The 23,848-nt window shown below is 39.6% G+C and overlaps 1 protein-coding gene across 5 annotated transcripts in view; it reads right to left on the bottom strand.

Moving 5' to 3' along the window:
* Positions 1-9,188: 9,188 nt before the first annotated feature.
* ECI2 (enoyl-CoA delta isomerase 2) overlaps positions 9,189-23,848 on the bottom strand; it is a 28,897-nt gene continuing 14,237 nt past the window's right edge. For all 5 annotated transcript variants that reach the window (XM_042868959.1, XM_042868960.1, XM_042868962.1 and 2 more), the window contains 9 exons: positions 22,132-22,294; positions 20,799-20,897; positions 19,209-19,400; positions 18,286-18,355; positions 16,428-16,530; positions 15,126-15,246; positions 12,496-12,585; positions 10,672-10,815; positions 9,189-9,891 (listed from right to left, as the gene is read on the bottom strand). In XM_042868959.1, coding sequence (XP_042724893.1) covers positions 9,736-9,891; positions 10,672-10,815; positions 12,496-12,585; positions 15,126-15,246; positions 16,428-16,530; positions 18,286-18,355; positions 19,209-19,400; positions 20,799-20,897; positions 22,132-22,294 — 1,138 coding nt within the window. In that variant the 3' untranslated portion in view covers positions 9,189-9,735. The remainder of the gene's footprint in view (positions 9,892-10,671; positions 10,816-12,495; positions 12,586-15,125; positions 15,247-16,427; positions 16,531-18,285; positions 18,356-19,208; positions 19,401-20,798; positions 20,898-22,131; positions 22,295-23,848) is intronic.

Genomic DNA, 23,848 nt, shown 5'->3' with positions numbered 1-23,848 from the left:
ATTGTGTATTTTGGTTTGATTTCCCCATGCCTGTGTTTATTCATTCTAAACCAAGCCTGTATTAGTTAAGGGACAAAAGAATAACACTGTACTACACTGAAGGGAAGACCTATCTATCTGTAGATGCATTTGGGTGAGAAAGAAAGCGAGGGAACTCAAATGGAGGAAGCAGTGCTTGGTGAATAGAGATGGAGTGAATATTTTAATGCTCGTTACGTGGGTATAGAACAGACACCAAGTGTCTCTCCTAGACATCTGTATCGTGTTCATCCAAAAACAGCAAAAAAGATTTAACATATCGGGCTATGCAGCTTCTCCATACTCATTCCTATCACTTCCTTTCACTGCTTCTCTGCAAAAAGCCCATAAAAAATCTGACTTTATTTTTTCCTGTATTATTTTTTAAATTACAGTCCTCATCAGCTGTGATCACAGGCAAAATGGTTCTCTGTCTCAATCCAATTTCTTAAATCATCATTTCTCAGCAGTTTCCTGGGCTTCTGAAAAAGAATAGATAAAGATATTCCAAGCAGTTTGCTGATGATTCTGTTGGCATAGCAGGGTGCCCTGTAAATTCCAGATTTTGAGGCAATCTTGGCCAGAAATATGCAAGAAATCCAGGTAGAGGTGGACACAGCCACAGACTGCTTTATAACTGTTCATGGTTCACTCTTAGAAGCGTTATTTTCAAGTGAGAGCACAACCAATGCACCTTTTTAAAATTATTATTCTTTAGTATTCTTCACCCCACGTATCTGCTACTAACCCATCCTTTTGCTAGTACAGGATGTGGCTACACTTCTGTGTTCCAGCACAGGCGTCCCTTGACACTTTTATGTTGGAAAGGCTTGGAGATGTGGTTCCTCACAGTGGAGTTCAGCACTCTTTGACAATGCCTGTATTTGACACTAAATCTGACTGTTAACTCCCAGGCTTCTGGTATTCACTGTCAGTCAAAGGATCTAGTTTCAGACGTTGGGATGCATATAAAACGCAATCTAAATTGTGCTTCCAAGTTGCACTTTGAAGCCAGATTTCTCAGTCAAAATACCCATAGTGTTGTGCAATTATCACAAATACTGCAGTGCAGCCTTGCTAGGTGCCATTATGTCAGTGTGTCAGTGAGTGGAAAGGGAGATTTGTTACTATTTGTTCAAAAGGCCACCAAGTAGAGACCAGTACTTTTCCATAGGATGCACTGAAAGTAATGCCTCCTCCATATTTCCATGGAAACTACAACAGATACAAAGAATGCAAAAACACTGCTTAGCACCGCTGCTGAAACGCACCATCCACCGCCTCACTGTGCTCACATCCACTGGTTGGTCCCCACAAACACTCTGCAAGCATCAGTGAATGTCAGTGGGTGCCATTTTTTCCCACATGTTGGAATTCAGTGATACACCTTTGCTTCATACAAGCTGCGGTATCAGACACCATTCTGTCAGGCTGCCCCTCTGCTGTCACCTGTTACACTGCAACAAAATGTAACAGTTCCAGTAACATCAAAAGCATTCATCTCCTGTATTGTTACAGGAAATGGCTCTTTACATAGACTATTAGTTAAGCTGTATTTTTGGCACGTTCTACACGTCTCTGAAAGCCTATTTAGACCTGCAGCTGCAATTGGGCTGTCTTTTTGGGTAAGATTTATCATAAAATCCGACGCATTACCAAGCAGAAGGATAGATTTGTAAGAGGGAGCACACAGGTGAATTTCTGCACTGACAGAAAGAATAGCAACCACTTTGTCATCAATTGTGTCAGGAGAAGAAATGTTAATAGTCCTTTTAATTTTTTTTTTTTTTTTTACATTTTTTTATATCCAGTTTTCTAAGGGTACCACAGCCTCTCTCCACTTTGCTCCCTGCAACACTCCCTGGCTCAGGACCTGCAGAAGCTCCATATGTTCCCATCATTCGGTGCAGAAACCTGCAGGACATGAGCGTGGGCTTCGCCTTGTGCCATTTCCAATGGTCACAATGGCTGTCGCTCACATTGACCTCTGGTGGGACTCCTTGAGTAAACCCTTGCCATTTACCTCTGGCTGTAGATATACAGCACCTCTGTGAGGCTACCACTCAACCTCCACAACATCGGGCACTGTGAGGACGAACGCATTCAGTTACCTGAGGTCTGATGGAAGGAGGACCGAGGCAAATACTGGTCTGATTTTTGGGTGGTAGAGCCAAGTGTTGGACCTGATGATCATTACAGATCCCATCCAACATGGGATATTCTATGATTCTTTGCTTCTAAAGCTTGTTCTCCAACAAAGAAGATGAACTTCCCCCGCTATATATAAAAGATTTACTATATCTAAATGCACCTCAAGTTCAGGTATTCTACAAATCTATTTCCTGTATTAAAATAAAGTTCATCCTAAAACATCATCTAGATGAGATACTCTGTAGAGAACACCCCTATACTTGGATTGTGCTCTTTCCATAGGAACAAAGTTCTCATCTAAAGCCAAGCTCACCTTCATACCTTCATTACCGTACCTACTAGACATCCATAAGGTGACACTGAATTTTGAACACTTTTTTACCAAGCTTACTCTGGATTTACTGTTCAGATCAGGTAGAGCCATTGTTCCATTTGTACTCTTGAATGAAGACTTTTCATCAGGGCTGAACAAGAGATTCCTTGTGGTCACTCTTCCTTAGAACGACCTTGTACACTCGGGAAATTGTAATTCAGTCACTCTTTATGGGAGATTTTACATTAATTTTGCAACACTCATAACGTCTATCTATTTTCTTTCCACAGAAGGCCTAAATTAAACAAAACTTTTTTTTCCAATGAACTGGCATTGTAAATTTAGGCATAGAGTTCCCAGTGTTTATAGAACACCCAAGCGCCGTGACAGAACAGGGAAGAGGTGATTTCATGACCTGACCCAAACTGCCTTACTAGCTCATTAATGCTAACATACAAATCCATTTCTATTCACAAGAAATTCATATATTTTTGTTCATAAAGACTACGCTTACAATGGAATCTCAAATAATGCCTAGATCAGGGTTTTTTTTTCTTAAAAATTTCTTACAATGTGGTAAATTATGCAGTAATTACACACGCTCAAGAGCAATTGAAGATATTTTACTGAAGACATGGAACAGCTGAATTTTAAAAAATAGGGAGGTTCATGCATTTGGGAAGGCTGCGTGCACAGATAAATTAATGCAGTTTAAACGAATACGTAGTTGATACAACCCTTTAATAAACAAAAAGGTGAATTCAAATATGTAATTCTCCCATCAAAGTTTAAAGAAGTGTTCTGGGAACTGTCATCGTTGTCCTCCAAAATCCAGGAGTTCTCAGGAACACGTTCTAGTCCTCAATTCCAAGAGGCAGATGTAAATCTGTTTACTTAACCACGTGTGTATCCATTACAAGACTATCTATTACTTAGTCTAAGCAAAGAGCCAGAGCTATCAGTAAGCTATCATCTTGCAATTTATTCATATGAAGGCAAATACGAGTAATTCCACGTGAGTCTGAAAATCTTTGAGGCCACATCAGTTTTGGAAAATTGGACTGTGATCCATAAGCTGCATCTAATTAATTCCAACGTGTTTTTACATAATTACACTAAATAATACAACTGTAATTAACACACAGTCTACACACTACATTTTATTACTGTTTTACAAACATTTGGAGGTTAAAAAAAAAAAAGCAGTAATTGTAGTAAGGAAAACCCCCTTGGAAGACAGTTATGTGCTGGCTTGCTTATAAAGAGGTCTTACAAAATGTCTCAAAATCCTGGCAAATAAAACAAATGAAATATGATTACTCTTGTTTCAGATAACAAAGTTGCACTCAAAACCCTCAAGCTGTTTCCCATCACTTTTAAACAATAAGAAAACAGTAACCTAATGTATAAACTAAACTAAAATAGGGCTGAATGAGACTCACTTCTATTGGGTAAGTGAATCAAGAATCTCTTATTTTGCAGAAGTATTTCTGCTTTGGCATGGCAATAGAGAGATCCTGCCTTTCTGAGAAACATTTACTCATTAATGAGCTCTTTCTAAAGAGGTTTTATTTGGTCCTTTCCTGATCACATCCAGTGCCACCTCCCTCTCAGCAAGAGTCAGCAGCAGTTACATTTGCTGCTGTAACTCTGAAGTTGCTCAAGCGGCTTGGTTCAGCAACAGAGCAAGAGAAACGCCTCCCCAGGAGCATATAGCCTGAGTTTAAAACTGTGGGCATCCAAGAGTTCCACGGACTATTGCGTGATGCTCAAACTTCCCTCACAACTGAACTGCCAGCAGTGGGTGTTCCGCTATGCACCTGTCTGCCCCACAGCACTGGCAAACGCGTTTTGAACAGTTCTGCTCATATGTACAGAGCTAGGTTTTTTTCTTGATTAAAAGCTGTCTGAAGGCAGGGAGACTGAGAACCCTGACGCATGGCCTTTGAAGAAATGTGCTGATGGCTGACTACCATCAGGGGAGAAGCTGTGAGGTCTTGGTCTTCTCCTGGAATATACTCAGATGATGCAATCCTTCCATCTTTAGCAGATGAGAGAACAGTTTCACATCAGAGCCTTCTGGGGAAAGATCAAAGCCTGTCTTGTGGTTATCCTGTTTTGAAAAGGTCACCATCTGCCTTCTGAAAAGACTAACGAATGGTGGGGGAAGTAGAGCCAAGGAATATTTCCTTTCCACATCTGGATATTAGTTCTTCAGTTTATGGTTTTTAAGTTCAAATCCATGGATTTGAACACCTACTTTAGAGATGATGGCAAACCATCATTTATCTTCTCATTCTCACGTGTGTTATTTTCTCCTGCTAAAAGACTGCCCTCCGTGTTACCGTTGTGTAACTCAACACTACCTTTTGAAACAGAGAGGGCTTAAAGCTGGAAATACTGGCTTCATCTCTACTATTGGAAAAAACACACCAGTCGTTCTGACCAGGAGATTACTACTGGTGTCTGCTTAAGATTAGCACAGGATCACAGAATCATAAAATAGTTTGGGTTGGAAAGGACCTTTAAGATCATGCTGTTTGTACTCTAGGGTGTAGACATGGTTCGTACAGTTCTAGGCTCTTAACTACATTGGAAGAGAGAGCCTAGTATGAAAAGAGGGGAGAGGAGAGGAACAACCAAAACCAAATTCCCCTCTCTGCTGTATACCAGTCTTTTAACAACGAAAAACTGATGGTGGAGCACAATTTAGTGAAGACATTACACTAGGAACAGAGTTAATGCACAGAATGCCTACATAGCTACAGGCATCCTCAGGTGCAACTGCAGTACAAAGTAACTCTTGATCTAGAAAACACTAAAGACTTTTGCTTTAATACATGTTTGTTACCTCCCAAGTATCCTTCCTTAACTTTAATTAAAATCTCAAGTAATAAAATACCCTCTGAGCACTCCAATTAGAGAACATATAAGCATACATAATTATCTGTTGATGTTTAATGCCACAGAATGCTGACATGCCTCTGCATGCCTTGCTTTCACCTGCAGCCCAGCTGGTTCCAGGCTACGACAGTAACTACTCATTAACTATTAAAAAATTATTTCACTTGTTCACAGCAATACCGCTTTCACAATGTGTCTCCTTCCAAATACAACACGTTTCTTCCTTCTTGGTATTTTGACTTAGCTGAAGCAAGAAAAATCAGTTTTATTTAAATATCAGTGGCATGTTTCAGAATTAGTACAAAGAGTATGGAATAAAACAGGATAGCTAATTTCTTCTGGCTTAAATCTACCTGTGCTACTCTTACTTTCCTATGACATCAAGTCTGGCAACAGTTCCATGGGAAGTCTCTGAGAGTTCTGCAATATCATGTCTCCACTTGAACAAGATGAGGATTTTAGGGAGAAATACCTCCTATGAAACTATTATAGCTGGGAAACAGAGGAGTGTACTTCTGAAGGCCATGTGAGAAAACAGATACACGCCAGAAAGGTTCTGTTTTTCACACAACACAAACTATTCTAACAAAGGACAGCACCTGCTCCTACAAACCTTACTTCATTTACATTGGTAGCACACTGTGTCTCTGACACAACAGAGGTATATGTAAACTTTGCACGCATGAAAACGCTCATTTGAAAGGCCCAGGAAAGAACATTCAGCTCAGGGTGCAAAGCTTTGTGCACCCCCGCTTCTGCCTGACAGGATATTCCTGAATTTTCTGCGGTATAGATTAATGGTTTAATTCTGAAGTTAAACACAAGAGTACAGCAGCAATCTTCACCTTCATTCCAGCCTTCTGCAGCCTCCAAACTACTCACCTCGCAGAGCCCTGCAGGCTTTGCTGCCAGCTCACGAGTCCAACACGACTCAAGAACTACATCTTCCCATGTGTAAACTGTGTAAACTGTGTAAACTTCCAGGTGAGCTATCACAGATGTATTCAACTGCAATTCATTAATTAAAACCATATCATGCTAAACGCTATCTACCACCAGCATTCAACAGTACACATCCACATTTGCAACCCATCTATAAACGCAGCGTTAGAAACAGAACTGACATTATGATGTGTTATGAATGTCCTGATTCGTTTAGGATACAACAGTATAGCATATCATCCACGCTTCACAACAGCTTTCTGTGCAGGGTGCTCCATTTTTGACAGATGTTGCATCACTAATGATTATAATGAGTACGATCAATGAATACTGCAGGTCTATGTCAGAAATTGTTACTTTGTTGTATGGGTTAAATAGAAATTGTTGGAAGGGATTCATCAGGCTTCTTCATGGATGCTTCTGGAGTGCCCAGAAAAGGCTGCAGACGCTGCCAGGCAGACCTGTGACAAACTGTATGAATGATTTGATTTTTTGTAAAACCAAAGTTACTTAGGAAGTATGATTCCCTAGAAGTAACGGTGATTTATTCTCATTATTCAGTCAGGAGAGAAAAAAAAACAACCAGAAGAACAACCAAAAAAACCCAACTCAACAGACCTAATTCCTTACAAAATCAGTGTTCATCTTCCATTACTGAACGTGACACGCTGGCACTGACCAAGGAAGCCCCATTTCTGCTATTTCAGCCATCACCACATTGCAAACTGTTGCATTCTTCCTTGTGGAGAACAACAACATGGCACACATCCTCTCCACAGCTGATGCCATGGCTCAATTTCATAGAAAAGCACAGAGCTTTCAGAGACTGAACAAACAACTGTTTATCCCCAGCTGGGCAAACAACGTAACTGCGGCTAATTTTGCCACCACAAAGAAATCCCAAGAGTAGGTGTTTCGAGGATTCAACACGTGAACAGCGTGCTCCTACAGCTGCCCTTCACACAAGCCTCAAAGACCTTACCAGCCCCAAGCCGCACGTCACCTTCCCCGTGCCTGCTGCCAGCCTGCCGGCTGCTGTAGCCCTCAGCCTCCACACAGCGGCCGCCATTTCGCGCCCCGCTCCGAACCTCACGCTTCACCATGGACGTGGCGGAGGGTGCCCCCTATCGGAGCCGCAGCGCCATGGCGGCCCTGAACCCGTCCTACCTGCCCGCTGTGCCCCGCAGAGCAAGCCGCCCCTCAGCGCGGCCACCATGTTGTGGGCAGCCATCCTGAACCGAAGTCCGCCATGTTGTGGGCAGCAACCCTTAGCCAACGTCCGCCATGTTGTGGGCAGCCACCCTGAGCCAACGTCCGCCATGTTGCGAGCGGGGTCTGAGCCCGTGTCCCCTTTGTGGCCTGTTTCTTGACAACAGTCCATCGTTGTCAAGAGCATGAAGCTTCTCTTGAAGAGTCTTGTACTCTTCCTCAGCTTGCTTTTGTTGCCAACCCTTGCTGATCCCCTCAGTGTTGCTCATTTGATTTTTATCTGAAACACTGCTCAGTGCACACATGGACGTGGTTAGTGGGCTGGTGATTGGACTGGATGATCTTAGAGGTCTTTTCCAACCTGAATGACTCTATAACATCATGTTCCCTACTCTTCATGTACTTGGAACCATCAAGATTTACTTCCCTTAATTGTTACTTGGTTCCTAGATTTATTCTGAAGTCCTTGTTTTCAGCACCACTGAAACATTTCTTCTTGGTACAACACTAACCATAATCAACGCAGTGAAATTTACTCAATTCTGTCACCCCAAAGTGGAATGCTTCCAGATGATGGAGCTACAGGACATCTTACAACACCACCTTGTCGTGGTACACTGATAGATTGTCTCTGACAGAAGGCTAGAAGTACTGTTGAGCAATACCGTAAGCCGAAAGCCTCAATTCGTAGCCTATAAATACAACTATTTCCTAGTAAAATCTGTCTAATAATTTGCTTTTTTGATGGGATAGAAACTTATATGTCATCCATCTGAATAAAGTAACAGTGATTCACTCATTGCAGTGCCATGCTTTCAGGGGTTCGCTCTTTTCTCCTGTCATTAAGAGATTATAACCTAACCAAACAGTTTGAAGAAGATACGGAGCTTACAGGATTTGATGTAAGGTGCACTGCAGACACTTTACATTTTACTGGTGTTGCTGATTATCTAGACTGAAATACATCCAATAACTAAATATCTTACTCCTTTCTGTATTTCACACAACATAATTTTTATGGGCAAAAATATTTCAGTTATAAGTTTTACTATTGATACTCAAGCATGGTGTTTATATATTTATGAGTGTTTTTCTTTTCCTGAAAGACAATTAGGGGAAAGTCAAAGAGACAATAATTTTTAAGTAGAAATAATTTTCTTTTGCATTATTGCAAATAAGCTGCACAGCTAAGACTGTGATTCCCACACTGTACAGTAGATTCTGAGAAATGTTGCAGAGGCATCATGTATATTCTAGGCTGCGCTAAATCTTCAAACAAAATGACAAGAAAGAAAAAGAACAGAGTTCTGTGTGTGAGAAAACCATTATCAAACAGTTTGGAGTTGACTTGGGAAAGACCCACTTTTTTTCCGTATCAGATTTTTTCTTCCTAATCCTTCAAAACTACAGTGTTTACAGTGGGCAAATTTCATCAGCAATGTTTCATTTTACAGACTTTTAATTGGTTGTGGGTATGTCTATAACCCTTATAGGTTTACTGAGGATGCTTTCAAATTTGCTAGATTGAACCATTTTCTTTAAAGTTCTACCAAAGAAGAAAATAAATAGAAAGCAAGGAAGATTTCTTACCTTCTTCGAATAAAAAATATATATTTTAGTGTTATAAATAACAACAACATTAAGAAGATTCTCATAGTCCCTGCTGGGTTTATTTCACGACATCACAAGTAAATACTTTCGTAAGAAGAGTATTTCATTAATATACTTCCAGGAATTACTTTCCTTGTCACTAAGGATGTTTAGCAGTAATAGTAATAATCAGCACAAGATTAATTAAATACTTATATTTATTTTTCATCAATACAGCATTTTCTTCCCCACAGATGAAAAAGAATCAGTTGTAAGACATTGAAAAGCTACCAAAATACAGTGCTATTGAATTTGCTGCTTCTTTCAAGTGACAATCTACTTTAGTACTATTCAAAAACACCACTGCTGCCTGCAGGAAAAGGAACCTTTTCCCCTAATTTAAATAACCATAATGGATCCAAGGCACATAACACAGCATTAATTTCATGAAACAGTTTTAACCCAGTATTCTGTATAGAAATATAGTGCATCAAAAGGTAAAAGAATTATTATTTGCAGAGAAAGCTTTCTAAGGATAAGGGCAGACAAGACTATTGCCAGAAGGTGAATTGCTGTTTCCAGAACATTAAGTGCTCTGCTGGTAAAGATTACAGTTTTGATTTCCTCTGAAAGAAGGTGGCAAGAGCATTTAGGCATTCATCAGATAACCACCTCTCTATGAGTACTTCACACTCTTGACTGTTGACAGCATGGAGCTTCTCCTTTTCTATATTTCGTAGCAGTTGCTTTGACACTGCCAAAGACTGAAGGAGAAAGGAAAAGAATATTTACGTTAAGTGAGGAATATCAGGAAGTTATGTTTTCTATACATTCATTTCAGAAAATAGCACAAGCTCATTGGAATTCAAACTGGGATGTATTAACATTGTACAATCTAGCTTTTAGTCTACCCTTTAGCTGGAAATAGAATACTGCATTTAATTACTAAAGCTAATATGGCTGAAGTTGATGGGGAGCAATACAGCAATCCACTTAGTGCTCATAAAATAAGTAGATGAGTGTAAGAAGTGAAACTTCTTTAACTACCTGTGGTGCCAAATGTAACTTTGATTATCAGGAGTTAGCGTGAGTATCTCTTCTTGTCCAACACAACACAATACCATTGGGACTCAAGTAACTTTGCAAAGCCTAAACTAGTGAATGGGATGACTGAATTCAACAAAAAGAAGTAAGGCCAGCCAGCTTCATCCTGAGCACTCACAGTGCACGTATTACTATTGCTAAAATAAAAAACAAAGAGAAGGAATCCGACTTGCACATAGCTTGCAAGCAGATTAAATAGCTAATTTTCAATGTTTTTCAGCCATCGAGTCTCTGTAAAGTACATTGTATTGAATTCTGCCAGGGAAAAAAAAAAGAGAAGTATTTTTTCCTCAGCAGCACAGGGATAGATAGAAGCAAAGTACGCTGAGCTTTGTTATTTCAGTTAAGGATCACATGAAAACAAGAACCAACACAGATTTGGCAGGAGGACTGGTAATGCAGGAGGCTTATAGCATAGAGAAAAAAACTAAAATACTGACATTTTTGGGGAGACTTGCATACGCTTTCAACCTTGCCCAAACTTCCTTCTGGAAGGTGCTGTCGGGGAAAACTTCATTCACAAGTCCCACAGCACAGGCTTCTGCTGCAGTCAGCTTTTTATTGAAAAGCAACATCTCATTTGCCTAAATAAAGAAAAGCAGAGTGTGAGTGAACAAGACACAAGACTCAAGGAACATGACAGGAAAGGCACAAGCTTCCAAGGCACATTTGTTTTAGGCTCTTGCCTGTTAAAATCTGCTCTCTGAAAGAGCAGAGAATCACAGAACAGATGAGGTTAGAAGGGACTTCTGCAGATTGTCTAGTTGGAAGCTCAGCAGGGGTAGTTGGAGCAGGCTGCCCACAAGCATCTCCAAGGATGGAGACTTGGCAGCCACTCCTCACAACCTATTGCAGCGTTTCACCACCCTCAATGTAAAATTCTTATTTTCATAATCTTTCAATGTGTACCCCATTCCTCTGGCCCTTTCACTGGGCACCACTGACAGGAGTATGCCTCCATCTTCTTTACAGACTTTCATAAGGTATTTGTAAACATTTCTAAGATCCCCCTGAGATTCTGTTCTTCATGTGAAACAGTTCCAGATCTCTCAGCCTCTTCTCATATGCAGGATCTTCAATGCTGCAATCATTTTTGTGGTTCTTTGCTTGTCCTCCAGTATCTCCACCTTTTCCCTTGCAGGGGAAGTCTAGATAACAATACGCACTCACCAGTATTAAGAAGAGGGGAAGATCACCTCAGTCCATGTGTGGACACTGCTATGCCTAATGCAGACCAGAATAATTTTGGCCTTCTTTGCACTAAGACTACACACATTTAACTGGATGTCTTCCAGGACCTCCAGGTCCTTCTCTTAAAGTTGCTTTCCAGCCATACAGTCCACATCCTGCACTAGTACATAGCTCTCCCCAGTGCAGGACTTTGTGTTCTCAAGAGATTCTCAGGTGTGTCCAGGTCCCTCTGAATATCTCAGTTTTCTACCATCCACAAACACGCTGAGTCCCATTATCTTTGTCTCCATTAAGTGGTCAAGTATTAAGCCCAGTATTAGCCCCAGGGTGCACCACTAGTGACTGGCCTTCAACTCTGAGCCAAAGGTTCTGGCTCCTCTTGCTTTTTCCTCATGCTGCATACACTGGTGTAGCAACATTCCAAAGATGCTTCACTGTAGCCAGCATCTGGTGGAGCAGAATGAAGGATCTCACTAACACGCAGTCGCTCAAATTTTGGTGCAGCCAATCCATGGCTTATCACGGGCAAGCCTGGTTTTATCTCTTTCCCAATTCAAATCTGGTTTGAAGCTCTGTTTATCAACCCTAACTCCTGCACAAATCTCTTACTCCCTCTGAGAAAGGTGCATCCTATGGTGTTATGCAGACAATCCCATAACCCAGAAGCCTCAAATTCTGTTGGTGTCATCAGCCTTGGAGCCACATAATGCTGAGCCTGCCAAGACATTTCTAGAGAGTGCTCTGTGGTTTTTTTTCCCTTTTTTTTTTTAAAGTCTTTTTTACATCATTCCCTCCCATTGATGGAAAAAAAGATACAACCTTCCACTATATAAATAGTCTCAGACAGGTGGAGGAAGCCATAAAAAAGACAACTTACATCAACATCATTCTATAGCTTTACCAGTGTTCAGTCCTGTGTTTAGGTGCCTGTGCTGACACTGTCATTATGTTTATCTTTGGTTCAAAACATGTGAGCAGGAGTTTTTTTTCAAGGACTCAGTGTGACTCCACTTGCAGTGAAGAATACTGACACAAAGTTCAGAAGTTCCTACATACAGCGCAGACATTCTTACCTTGGCTGAGCCCATGATTTTTGGAAACAGGTAGGAGGAACATCCTTCTGGACTTTGACCAAGTTGGCTGAATGGGGTATGAAATGTAGCCTGGAAAACAACAACAACAACAACAACAAAGCTCACAACAGAGCGTGGTACTAGGATTTAGTTTTCATTTTCCAGTTTCTAATATAACAGAATTCACCAGGAAAAGATCTGAACTTCTACCATAGTAGGCTTTAAATATAGTCTGATAAAACAGCCTCAAACTCTCAATGCACATAAAAATGGTCTGTATGTATATAATTCACTTCCCTTATCTTATAATCCCCATTTATGAAATTACCTTCTTTGAATAGAAGGCTTGGAGAACTAATCTGCATGTGCAAGATCTTTATAAGAAGAATGCTCAGACATATGTACTCTCAAAGTTAGCCCAAATAATTTGGGAGGCAGAGAATTTCCTTGTCTGAAAGCACACTACATTTATTCTACTGCTGAAAAATTCAAGTCATTGAATCTTTTCTTCCTCAAATTTTCTGAAAATTTGAGAAAGGAATCTGTGGCAGAAATATATCGTGGGATCACACAAAACCAAACCCTATTTGTAAGTTAAAACTTAAATGCAAAGCTTTGTGTTTTGACAACGCATATCAACTTTAAGCAAGGAAGATAAAAGGCTTGCCTTTTAAAAAATATGAACTGACACATGAAGATGCTCATTGCTGTTTGAGCTTTCATAGTAGAAGGTAATCATTTCGTACTGTTCTGCAGCTGACTGTATAGTAGGACATATCAGTAGGCTTCCTAGCAAGCTTGGGATATCTGTATGATTGAAAGTTTGTAAGAAAGGATTAAGCATCTGCAAGGATAGAGGCTAGCATAACTGGTTCTGCTTTAGGAAGGGGAGGAGAAAGGGTGTTCCAGGAACTGGAGCCAAAACCAGAATGCAGAATGCATTCTTATCTGATATCCACTCAATTCCATCTCTTAAATTGTCAGCTTGAGGTGTACACTGTACTACAAACATGGCCATTCTGTAAGTACTTGGCTGGAAATAAAATCAGAGTCTGGACATAACAATGCTGGACACCTGTAGAGTGGGCTGTATCAGTGCCTAAACCAAACTAGAAGAGAAAGTACAGTATAATCTGGATGAGGATGACCTTACTACATAGAGTGCACAGTCCTGGAAAAGGAAGAACAGAGAATACTCATCTTTGAGAAGACCTCAATATACTTCTCAGTAGGAAAGACTAATTTAAGTGAAGAACTTTGTAAGACCCTACAGAAATCCTCAAGTAAAAGTTGCAGGTGCAAGCAGGAAGGTACTAACAGATATTCACAGCTAAATCATGAGCCATTCATTGACTTTAATACAAGTACAGAGGGAATGAAAGCTATGCCATATGACTAAGGGTGAGGCTAATACATATGTGCAGAGATTAAAAAAAAAAGAAATACAATGCAAAAATAAGATGCAACTAAATCTGTGTAAATTTACGGATGCCAGAGATACTAAGACAAGGGGGAATTGATCATACTTCAATATAGTCTTAATAAACTGGATAAGTATGAATTAGAAGGTATTATTTAGTATGGACAGGTTTGGCAGGAATTACTCTGTATACTGTACGTAATAAGAACTAATCTCTAACTGACAGCTCTACAGTAAAGAATACAGGGGTTACAGCAGATCACAAGTACACAAATCAAAGGACATCCTGGGATGCAGAAATACACAGAAATACAGTGTGCATAATGTGGAGAAGCTTTTCTTACTTTGTGGCAGTAGGACATGAGCTGGACTGATGTATTCTGTTTGTACTATTATGCTTAAAGACAAGGAACGAGTGGAAGGAGTCACAAGGAACGTGACTGAAAGCATATGAGGAAAAACTAAAGCTCAAAAAAGAAAAGATCAAGACAGCAGATGTAAACCTGAAATACACCCAACAGTATAAGTGCTCACTGAAAGCTGAGAGGATGAAAGTAGTCTGTTAGATCCAGGAACAAGAATCAATGAGGTCATCCTGCAGCAAGGAAAGATCAGGTGGGAAGGGAGGAAGAGGGAGAACCCAAGAACCTTCTGATAAAAAAGATCTGTGGACTGGAATAGACTGAATGAGTTATGTATACTATATAAGCATATGTCAGGAGTGACACAGTCATAGACAATCCTTTTGGGGCAAGCAACACTTAGTCTTGCAGATTAGTTGTGCTTAAGTGTCATAATGACAAAGCCAGTCAAGCAGAGCCTTTGAGGAAAAATCTAACACAGTGCTGAGGCAGAAGTCAAAGTACCACCCATTGCTGACAGTTATGCAACTAATAGCTTGCCTAAAATTAATTAACAATTTGGGTTAAGTTCTCGTTAAAAACAGTTTATTGATAAACAACAGAGAGCATAAAAAATAAGCTATATAATACAATTACGTGCTATGTTTTAAAATGCATATTAAACACTGGCTGATGCACAACTCTAGGCAGGTAATTAATAGAGGTATTCCTCAAAGTGACAGAAAAGGCATTTATACCTGGCTGTTGTGTGGTTGTTTTTTTTTCGCCAGATTGCTCTGCACCAAATAACATTCGCTGCAGAAAGAGCCATAAAGGCTGCCTTGGGATCAGTTATGCAATGTACCCACCTTGTCAGAAGCGTAGACAATGTCAAACAATCCAAGGAGTGTTACAGAGATTCCAATGGCTGGGCCATTCACCACCGCAATCAGTGGTTTAGGGAACTCAATAAAACTGCCCACAAACTCTCTGAAAAGCATAAATAAGATAAGACATGCTCCAGTCTCTTCCATCAAATACAAACCATTTTCAAAACATGATTAGATACTGCATAACAAAAAACATGAGCTGTATCCTAGTTAGTATACGTTGTAGACTACTTCCCAAATGAACACTAGCACGGAAAATAACTATTTAAAATACTTGTATTTCCTTGCCAGCTGAGAATCAAACATGCACAGCCTTCTTAATTAACTGCAATCAAATTTTGATTCAGTTACAGTTACTGAATGCAGCTCGCTAACAAGTCTTTCGCCTGTATTTCCATTCCAATTCTACCCTTCCAACAGCCCCTTCCTTCACAGATTCTATTCTGCACTGAAGCTCCAAGCAGGTACCAAAATTGTGATGTTACCACAACGCAGAATTCCCTAGTGCTGTTCTGCACAGGTTTGAGAAACAACTCTTTGTTTCTTTTGATGGCTACTTCTTCCAAGAAGTTCAAAATGCATTCTCAAAATACAACCTTTTGAAGAAGTAAACAGTGTTATAAAGACTCCACCTCTCTGGGATATCTGTCCATCTGCTGCAATGAAGCACTGTGCCCGTGTAACATTCACAGCATAACAAATACAGTCTTCCCACAAAAGCGAGATGGAAGAACAAGAGACCACAAGACTATGCATCATGGAATACCCTACAGAACACTACAGACTGAAGCACGGCTAAATAGCACTTCTTGCAACCAATTCAGACTCCATCACTTTGTAACAGGCAACTGTGAGCCACAAGGCAGCTTGCCCAAGTAAAAGCTGCAAAACTGAGCACTTCACTTTCACTTACAGTTCCTGTTTAAATTATAAATCAAAAAACAATTTACAAATTGCAGAGTCAAGAACACATTTTTGTCATTCTATCTGTATGCACTTTGGGGGCTAAAAATGAAAATCAAGTCTACACCATCACTGTGCTTAAAAGATTACACAGAGATCGCTAACATGCACCTCATTTCCCCAGTTATTTCCTATGATTAATGCTACCTCTCCCCCATGGCCTTGTGTTGACACACACGATGAGCTCTCAGACACAGTCACCTAATGGGAGGCATCACAGTGTAACTGGGCTCCTGCTGCCATGTTTCTAACAATGCCTGCAAATTATATTTTACCTGTTACAGTAATGTAAGCATATTTGAAAACAAGATGTTTTACTTGAGTAATTCTGCTCCATCTTCTGCCATCTTTTTCATTCCACTAGGTTGGACATTAGAAAAATTATTCAGATCATTTCCACTTGTATAGTACTCTCCATTTCCTGCAAAGAACAGATAAAAATATATGCATCAATGATTTCTAAGTAGCTAGAGAAGCTTTCATTTACTACATTTACATAAAAATTTCCCTCCACGCATCTAACACTATTAAGCAATTAGAGAGCTTGTCTTGAAGTATGTAAAGTATCTTTAAGGACATCTACAACAACAGTTTAAAATAAGTTTTGACTACGACTTCACTGAAAAACAATGGGTAAGTAAGTGAGGAATATTACATTTAAAAGATTTGAGATAAAAAAATATTTTTTTATTTCCTGCAGCACCGTCAGTTGAAAAAAAAAACATCTTTTATTTTTTTCCCTGCATACTTATTCAGATTTTTGCTGTCACTTCACAGTCATTCACACAGTAACAAGTGAGAAATATACCTATTTTTTAAACATGAAAATGGAAATGTAAGTTTACATATCTCAATTCATTCCCCTTCAAACTGAAAAAGGACTCGAAAGTAGATAGAATAGTCTATTTAATATGTCGAGCAAGTCTCACTTTCATTATGATGCACTAAGAAAATGGTACAGCATATAACATTGCCTTGAAATCATTCTATTAAAAGATTTAATCATTGATAAGGAGCAGAGAATTTCCAGTGAATGTACAAGACAGTCTGAGACACCATGAAAGAAAGCAAGGAGTATTTAAAAGCTACAGTGTATGATTTAACTGTCCAAATCATCCTATATGATGGAATAACTGCTTACGAGTAATAGGACAAGGGGGAATGGTTTTAAACTGAGACAGGGGAGGCTTAGGTTAGATATTAGGAGAAAGTTTTTTACTCAGAGGGTGGTGAGGCACTGGAACAGGTTGCCCAAGGAGGTTGTGGATGCCCCATCCCTGGAGGCATTCAAGGCCAGGCTGGATGTGGCTCAGAGCAGCCTGGTCTGTGACCCTGCACACAGCAGGAGGTTGAAAGTAGATGATCACTGTGGTCCTTTTCAACCCAGGCCATTCTATGATTCTATGATTATATGCAATGAGGATAGGTCAGGAAGGCAGCACCTGCATTAACCATTCAGTCCCTCCCGCTTGCGCTTGCCACCAGTCAGCAATCAGAAACAGACAGTTTGTACAGTCAGCATCAGAAACAGACAAAAAGGTCCACTAAAGAATTCAAATGCTACTGCCTCAGAGCTGCTAGATTTCACAAGCAGCATCAGTTTGGGCTTTCCTTTCACATGATGGCTACAGTCATCCAACTGTACTCATCATGCATCTGATGACTGGGGTACAGCAGGGCTTGGCTGCAGCACCCCTGGCAAATTGTTTCCTACGGCAGCCCCAGAAGAATCAAGAAGCCAAAAATCAGTTTTTCTAATGATCATAGATAAACACATAGCATAAACTTTGTCTTGTGCATGACAGTGCAGCACATGAGGGGCTTGTTTTTAGTCTGTTCCAATGTCCAATGTGCTACTAAATCCATATAAAGCCTAAAAGCAGTAGGGAAAATCTGTTGTGCAGATGCATCGCCTTCTCAAAGGCAGTACTCCTCAGGAGTATCCCATGTCTGTCTTTTCATCTCAGAAACTGTAAGATTGCTAAAGAATTTGAAGCACCACCTTGAAATAGTTCTGCCAAAATGCTATCGAAAGTCTTCAGTCTACAACAGAGGAAAGCATTTCCCCACTTACATAATTCTATCTTAGCCTAAATGTGAAGTAGATAGTTCATGTCAATACTGTACTCTGACATAAAAGAAAACACATCTATGAGAAGGATAATAAGTATTGTACCAGTAACAACTGCTATGGTAGAATCATCTTTGGCAGCTTCTTGAAGTGCATTGATAATTTCTCTGTACATCTGCAGAAGAGAAAAATCAACACAATATAACTGTGATGCTGCAAAATTTCATAAAAAGGAGATTTCCACTGACAACAAGGAACTTGAGAGACAGTTTAACTATGATCCATTTAAGTACAAAACATTTGCATGTACAGAAAGTACTGCAATTGAGGTACCGTTTCTGACCACAAAATCATGTCTTCGCAACACTCAGACTTCAAATTCAAATCTCAAGGTCAGAATAAGATCCCTTGGAAAATACAAACTGGAAACAGCTAATTTTAAAAGCTGGGAAACAGTCTAAGTCAGCAAAATAATATGTTAAAGAATTAGCAGCGGTGGGGTGAAAGCCCTGTCCTGGTATCACTGCCGTTGTGAAACATCCTATCACAATACTCCCAGCAGGAGAGATTTCCTCATGGAAACAGGAGAACAACTACCTAGACATACACGTGACACTGCTAAGCTGAATTAGGCTGCACGCACTGTTATAAGCAAGGCTACAGTCAAGTCTTGCCTCCACAAAACAAACTTGTCTTCTTCCAGTTTGCCATTTTAGTTTAGTACAGCCCATGATCCTATGATAAGTTTGGCTGAAGAAAAAAAGAAAAAAAAAAAAAGAAACCAAGATTTTTTAAAAGACACAGAAGAGCCCAATCTGTAAAACATTAATAGCTTGATTTTGTACTAGATCTTCATGTCTTACGTTGTCACTGTTTGTCAATATACTCAACTCTCATAAAATTCTGACCACTATACTTCAGGTAGTTCTGCTGAACTTGTAGCAATTATTCTTGAAAAACTTAAGTAGCTTAATCAGGAAAGAAAAAAACAGACATAACCACTAATCCTCTCAAATTAATTTCTTTACCTTATGATTGATAGCATTTTTCTTGTCAGGTCGGTTAAACATTATCTTTGTGATATTGTTATCAGTGGTAACTATTAGGGTTTCATAGCCACCATGACTGCTCTCTTTTGAAGAAGAATCTTTTTTCTCGCCAGCAGATTCTGCAGAGATCAAACTTGAGACAAGTTTAGTATATTCTTGTCTAGCATTATCCTGTAATAAACAAACAAACACATAAACAACATTAAGAAGATTATCTTTTTTATGCTATTCACAAAATGACCATCAATAACAAAAAAAAAAAAAAAGAGGAGGAGTGTGCTACAGGACCAAATAAAATCTCCACTGGAAAGTATGCTAATCAAGAAGGAGAGAACATGTTGTATTTAAACACTGCAAATCACACATAAAGCCAGCATCCATCAGATCTGAAAAATGAAACTGCATAGATACTGCAACAGTGACAACACTGGTTTGTTTAAGAATTGTCCCCTCCATGCCTAAGATTACCTGAATGACCTCTGTTATTACGCCAGCATTTCCATGCCTCTGGGGATCCTTTGTTTTTGCTTACTGGTTGGACTTTCTCCAACCAAATGAAAAGTTCTTTCTAGTTTAGGACGTGTGGTGCTCGAATGCATCCACAGCATTTTAAAACTGTTCGAAGATACTATTTATCTTTTAGCACAAATACAATGTACAAAAGCTAAAAGAATGCTGCCTCCTTGTTTCTATAGTAAACAGTGATTTAAAGGAACTATACCTTGACAGCTTTACAACCTGTTTTCTTGAAAAGATAACATACTTTGGGCACTTATTAGTGTAAGTGTGTTAACACTTTTGCTAGATATTTTTCCTCTTTACTACAACTTCACCAACAAGTTCATTTCCTTAAATATTTATTTGCTATTCCTGAAGCAGAACAAACGTAAAAAGGAGCAACAAAATAAAAAAGCAAAAAATACCCCCAGAGGCCACCACAAATCTCTTCCTAGCTCCTGCTCTCTTTCAAAAACACTTCCCAATGATATCCTAGCCTCAGTGAATTCCTTTCCTATTAAGAATATGCTACGTTCATGAAATTATCCAGGTAGGTTTAAAGAAAACCAAATTCACACAAACAAGAAGTCACCCCAACCTTGCATTAAGTAGTATCTTTGAGCAATCACAAAACTATTCCTGAACAGCAGGCCTCATGCAGTAGTGACTGCATTCAGCATTTCCTTCATTTACAAGTAGCACCAGAGGCCAACTTCTTAAAATGACAACGTTATCAAAATTGCGCTGGATTCACAGATTTGTTCTTCATTGTAAGAAGCTGTAAGAAGAGACTCAATCCATCTTTCTTAAGGGGAACAGCAGAATATAAAATATGAAAAAGTATATTTATTGAAAGTCACAATACATATGGGTCTCTTATGCTGACATGAGCTGTTAGCAATAACTGAAATCTATGCTTTCACAGTGCAAAAGTAAAATACACTGCAAAACACTGTGGTCTGAAGCAAAGTGAGTCAACTAACAAGTAGTATGTTCAGACATCAAGCCTTCATTCATAGACCAGGCACTTCAAGATAGAGCTCAAATAACTGAAATTATAGGTATTGTCACCTGAGACAAACTGCCAAGTGAATTCCACGCATCCCATTTGGCTTTCTTGACAAAGTCCAGCATACCCGGCTTTGGAGAATTGCAGGGACCCTCAGTAGCCTAAAAAGAGAGTGAAAGAAACTAATTTAAACCTCTGATTACAGTTCAGGTACCTTGGCTTAAAGAAGGTGACAGGTAGGACTGTTACGTGATCAGGATACAGAATTCACCTCAGACAGAAGGAATTCCAGTGGTCAGAAAATATTCAGGCAGTACACATACCACGAAATTCCCAATGCCTGCCATTTCCTATCAGTCAGCGCTAGGCCTGCAGATGAACCTAACCAATGAGACATTCATTTCCAAGGTGCCCATGCATTTACATTCTCAGTAACTTATCTCAAAATTGTGCAATCTTATACACAAAAAAATACGGAAGTTACATGAACAAAAAAAACACTGGATAAGACCCATGGAGTTGGATCTCACTTCAAAATTGGCCCTATTATGAGCAAGGGCACAGGATCAGTTGATGTTCAAAGGTCCCAGTTACCCCAAAGTATTTTATGATCAGCCTTCTTGAAGAAGAGTATGCTATTAGAGAGATATTTAGAGTAGATGAGAAAGAAAGGACATATTCATTTTTATCAATTACTGAAAATGCATGAAACAACCTGTTGCCTTTAGTTTTTCATTTAAAAGAGCAATTCATTGCCTTCTTTCATATAAAAAGTCACAGCCCATGTTGCAGAATTGATCCTGCAGACTATCTTGATCCACGAATGCCTCCCCAGTTACCAGCTGCTAGTCCATAGGGCTACCTGTACTATTTCTACATAGGTCTGCTTCCACACTGTAGTAAAAAACAACCCTCACTCAGAATCAATGTGGGGGAACAGTTTCTTGAATTATTAAAAAGAAAACTTGCCACACTCACAAAAGTAAACCTTCAAATATTAACACCGTTGTATCATAGGACCAGCTGATGGACGGTAGATGCAACGCATGTAAGAGGAAGTATGTAGCACTCTTTTTTCCTAAGCGCAAGCAGTTTTCTCTGTGGTGCATCAATATATTTACTACATTATATGGAAGGCATCACAAAATTGATGTAATATGGCTCTCAGTCTTTGGATAAAGGTTTACATTCAACTCCCAGTTTATGCGACAAAATAGTTCTGGCTTCACTCAGAATTCAGGCAGAGGTGAAGGGGCATTTCAAGAATATAACTTGAGCATTTCAAGAGATTGTTAAGACAATACTTTAGAACAACATGTGCTTTTAATATATATTTTACAGACCCATCCTCTCAGTTTATAAATGCCCCTTACGAAAAAAGCAAACCACGCCAACCTGTTTAAACAAAGCATAGAGCTTCAGTTTCGTTTCATTCCCAGGATCATTTTTCAAAAGTTTCACTTGCTCTTGAGCCTTCTCAAAGTCTTTTTGGCTGACTTGCATGGTGGCCGCAGTCATGTGCAGGTGAACGGATGGAATGCAAACAGGTTGCACTGGCCTGTTAGTAAATGGAAAAAATACTGGTTATATTCATGACAAACATCTAAGAAATACTGAATATTTTTATTATTCATTTTGAATTTCTTCATACAACATCAACAGCTTTATGTGTCTATGAATTAAGAGTACGCAGCCTGTCTGGTTGTGGTCATCTTTTAAAATTTGTGTGCAGTCTAAAGGCATGGATCTCTGAGGAGGGCAGTATACGTTAAAAAAGGAATAGTTATAACATAGCACATAATCATGTAAAAGAAAAGATTGGACAGAATATTCTGGGAGAAGAGCTTTCCATCAGAAAGAAGGTAATTCTATCAAAAAATGAAAAAAAGTCCCCAAAATAACAACCCAACCCTGCAACATTTCGTTAATGTAAGCTTACTTCCATGTAGCGTGGGATTAAAAAAGCAAGTAGTCTAAGAATTTTGACATGTCAGTTTACCTCAAGTGATCATGTCAGCCTTTATTAGAATAGCGCTGAACCCAGACGAATACATGGGTGAGCCTTCTGCCAGCTGAACTGATGTGCAAACCAACCCATGTGCTCAGCACACTGCGTCACAGTTTCACAAGCTGATCCTTTACCCCTCTGGGAGGCGATCCAGTTAACTTGCACAGTCACAGAACGAGACAAACTTCACCTTCAGGTCTTGCTTTGTCAGCCCAGCAGGTGACAATGCTCAAGTGGATTCAGTGCTCAAAAACAAAGCTTTGGTTTTACACCACTTTGGACAATCCTGACTTCACTGCAGCTTGACTAGGGTCACAGAGTGCTTTAGATATTATAGCCTTTATAAATCTGTTTAATATACAACAGTGACCCTATTTTTGCAAATATATACAAAGAAAAGTTGAGTGGGGAGAAGAGGGGAAAAGCAGAGCAGCAGCCCAAAAGTGTACGCATATATGCTCAGGATTAAAGGAATTTTGAGTTTGGCTGCACATGACTGTTTTTCCTTACAAAGGATACAGACTGGACGAGTTAGAAGAAAAGAATTCAAGAATGAAATTACAAATAAAGAGCTGGGGAGCAGTGAAATGATCTTACAGTGAAAAAGACAGAGCTACACCTTTTTGCTGCTTTGCTTACACCCACTTTTACTTCTCAGCAACGTGTTTTTTTGTGTGTATAAAATATAGCACCTACCAACCTCCAGTACCCCATCTTTCACTGTTGTATTTTTTTCCCCTCCTTACCTCATGATTTTTAAAAGGACACAGTGCCACTTAACTGTTTATCACAGTGTGGTTATACAAAAGCCTACTTCTTTTCAGCTCTTTCTTACCGCTTGCAGCTCCGTTCTCTGTGAGATACCTGTGAGTCACACAGTTCTTTATACCTTCTGATCTCAGAGGACACTTCACTACACATCAGTGCCGATCTCAAGATCTCACCACTGATGGTGTTCTCAAGATGCTAAGCTAAGCTGACTGCTACTTCTATACTAAAATGACAAAGAATGGAAATGCAAGAGAAAAATCATTTCACAGTTCACTCATGTTGGGTGAGCCCTCACTGTTTAAAGGGCCACAGAATTAGCAGAAACAGAGCTCC

This window comes from Lagopus leucura, unplaced genomic scaffold (genome assembly GCF_019238085.1).
Source record: "Lagopus leucura isolate 7727_CA_CO unplaced genomic scaffold, USGS_WTPT01 Super-Scaffold_100002, whole genome shotgun sequence".
Lineage (NCBI taxonomy): Eukaryota > Metazoa > Chordata > Aves > Galliformes > Phasianidae > Lagopus > Lagopus leucura.
This window is presented reverse-complemented; position numbering and strand designations above follow the sequence as displayed.